The sequence below is a fragment of the Magnolia sinica genome, chromosome 7, assembly GCF_029962835.1.
Source record: "Magnolia sinica isolate HGM2019 chromosome 7, MsV1, whole genome shotgun sequence".
Taxonomy (NCBI): domain Eukaryota; kingdom Viridiplantae; phylum Streptophyta; class Magnoliopsida; order Magnoliales; family Magnoliaceae; genus Magnolia; species Magnolia sinica.
In genome coordinates this window covers 73,586,212-73,589,215 of record NC_080579.1, presented here as the reverse complement: position 1 = coordinate 73,589,215, position 3,004 = coordinate 73,586,212, and the positions used below count along the sequence as shown (strand labels likewise).

Below are 3,004 nucleotides of genomic sequence, written 5' to 3'. Positions count from 1 at the left end.
GTATGGAACACAACCCTGTCTTTGCACTTCCTCTATATGCAACGCAACCCAACCCAATCCAACCAAGATTCAAGTTAATGCAAAATTCAGGTTAATAGTGAAACCATTTTGGGATTTTTTTAAAAAGAAAAAAGAGAGAGAGAGAAAAGAAGAAGAAGATGCATATCGAGTTCTGTTCCCAGCAAGGTTTGCAAAATTCAGGTTGATAGTGAAACCATGTGATCCTCCATTGATGACATTAAATGCAAGCACAGGCAGAACTAGAGTTTTGCTCCCAGCAAGGTTCGCAATATGCTGCATGACAAAGAGTGCGACTTAACAAACATATGCTTCAGCAGTGAGTGAAGGGCCAATGAATAATCATACATTTTGAACTGTGTTTGGACATAGATGTTAAAAAAGATTATTTTATGTTGATCTGAAGAGGCCAGTGAATAATCAGATATGATGCATCATGTGTTGATGAATCTGTAGCTCCACCATTTTGCAGTCTTAGATTAGCATGCACAGATGATGCCTGCAACCTTCTCAATTCTTCAGAAAGTTGGTGGGAGATGAGCTGGCCATAATGGGCTTGAAGGACCTGTGAAATATTCATATAAACTACAATATGCATAATAGTTCTCTATGAAGCTGTGTATAAGTAATAGAAAAAGAAATTTTGGAAGCCAAAACCTTCAAAAGAGTAGAACTTGTCTCTAGATAAAGATTCATGACAAAGCTGGAATGTTGGAAAGGATTGGCAGATGCATCATTTGTTGCTGCAAAAGGTATTTCTTTTAAGAACTTGAGGCAATCCTGGGAAAAAAGAAAGAATGACATTTCCATGAGTGGACTCTAAACATTTTCATATTCAGGAAGCTTTAAGAGAAAAAAAATGCAGCATATATTGAGGACAAGTTCATTCATACAATGGCAATGAAATAAAGCATGTGAATCACCTCGAAAAAAGTATCCTTGTATGTGCTCAGATTTTCGTTCAGCCATTGCTCCAGATTTATGTGTTCCTTACAAGAAGCAACTGCAGCCAGTTTGATGCTGAATGTAAATGGAGTCATGTCCAATACTGATAGTCTGATTGTAAGATCTACGAGATGACATGTACATGAGTACAAAGAGCAGAAAATGAAGACATGGAAGAGAGTTGTAATACCTGTAAACTGCTCGTGCTGCAACCTTCAACTATGACAGTGCCACCAGTGACTGTTGTGCCTGCTAGGAAATAACTCGCACTTGATGCAACGCCTTCAACATAAGCATTTCCAGGGGACCTGTTTGACCATGCCATTACTTGTGAGTATGTTTGTCCATGGTTAGCTTTCCTGGTCCATCACCAGACTTCCAAGGATGTTTGAAGTTTGAGATCAAACTTACTTTTATTTTTGACTACCCTTGACCAGGAATCGGTCCCAGCTACCACTGTGCTCCACAGTGACACCAAAGCGTTCCATCAGTTTCCATGTCATCTCAACATAAGGAATAGAAATTAATTTATCTACTATCTCAATTTCCACATCTCCCAGAGCTAAAGGAGCAGCCATGAGCAATGCAGTCAGGTACTGGCTACTGATAGATCTAGAAAGCTTCAACTGCAAATGGGAGGTGTAGGATATTACATCAAGAATCATCAACTGCTACATGAAACTTAGATTCCAGTCCAAGGGGTGAATCAGGGAAAGATGTTCCATATGTATCAATGGGAAAGCTTCACTCTACCGAAGAATTATGACTTGCAAATTACAATGCTTTTGGGTTTTAGAGTGTGATTGTCCCATTATACTATTTTTACGAATAGCAAATTTTTAACAAAATGGGACTTTTCATGTTAGAGTGAACTAATCCCATCACTATGAGAGCAAGTTCTAAGATTTTTAGGCAATCTTGCAACTCTCATTGCCTCAGAGCATTAGTTGCCTTTTCTTCTTCTTTTTTAATTCATTAGGGTGTTTTTGGAGTTATAAAAGGTTATAAACATTTTCCTGATTTAGTTGAATTGGAATCCATTCCAGAGTCGATTCTGAATTCTGAACTGACAGTTGGGTGTACTAACAAGCTAACAAAAAAAAAGCACTCAAACCTCATATATACATAACCGAGGAGCAAAAAAAATTAGATGTACTAATTTATCCTTAGAATAACTATAAAATTCAATGAAAAAAAAAACTGAATTCCCTGAATTTAGATGAAAACTAGTTTGCATTAATTGAAAATGGCAGTCACCATGGATCTTCTGGTTTCAGAATTTTTAGTCAATAAATATTTGATGATTGCATTCGATACTTTTTCTCTTGCAGTCACCATGGGTCTTCTGGTTTCAGAATCTAATGATGGATCAAATCACCAAGTCCTATATATACTGATTCTACATTTTCTTCATGTTACTCCCTAGAGCATGTCTATCTCTGTGTACTAATAAAACAATCATGTTGATGGTATATATGTAGGAAATTCCTCATATGGCAGAATATACACAATGGTAAGGGCATATACATGTTCAACTATATACACAACCATATGACTGTGTAGTGAGCCCAATACCCAGCCGCAAGAGAGTACACAACATATTATGATAATAATTTGAGTTATTTCCTATTTTATAGAGTTTTATCAATATTGTGGGAGATCCTCACTGCTACTAATTACGCCAAGTGCATTCGTTGAGCTTTCGATTGGTGAGTCGATACATCAGTTTCTTCTTTGGTGATTTGTTTGGGGCTGTAAATTGGTAGGTAGGCTTTCAGTTTTGGAACAGTGATTTGTTTGGGGCTACAAATTCCTGTAACCCATATCAAATTTCAGGATCTTCGACAAATAGGGTAACTAGCAAAAAAATAAAATAAAATCTACTGTAAGACAATGTTAACCTTTCCATTTGTGGACTATAGTAGGAGAATCAAGTGACCCGCACTGAATTGAAAAAGAGAACTGATAACCTCCATGCACCTTTACCACAATTTACAATACGGGTGTTCAGCCACAAAATGGAAAAAGAAAAGGAAAAAAA

The 3,004-nt window shown here is 37.0% G+C and overlaps 1 protein-coding gene across 2 annotated transcripts; it reads right to left on the bottom strand.

Annotated features, from left to right (window-relative positions):
- Nucleotides 1–210: 210 nt before the first annotated feature.
- On the bottom strand, nt 211–1,553 carry LOC131252131 (uncharacterized). 2 transcript variants are annotated; one of them, XR_009174205.1, is made up of 5 exons: nt 1,375–1,553; nt 1,154–1,271; nt 942–1,038; nt 676–798; nt 211–583 (listed from the first exon to the last, which is right to left on the bottom strand). XR_009174205.1 is itself a non-coding variant. In XM_058253013.1 (3 exons), exons 1-3 carry the CDS (start codon nt 1,056–1,058, stop codon nt 404–406), a joined length of 420 nt encoding a protein of 139 aa, XP_058108996.1. In that variant the 5' UTR covers nt 1,059–1,068; the 3' UTR covers nt 211–403. The 2 variants fall into 2 exon arrangements, 1 of the variants encoding a protein (XP_058108996.1); XM_058253013.1 differs by lacking the exons at nt 1,154–1,271; nt 1,375–1,553 and having other exon boundaries at nt 942–1,068.
- Nucleotides 1,554–3,004: the final 1,451 nt, after the last annotated feature.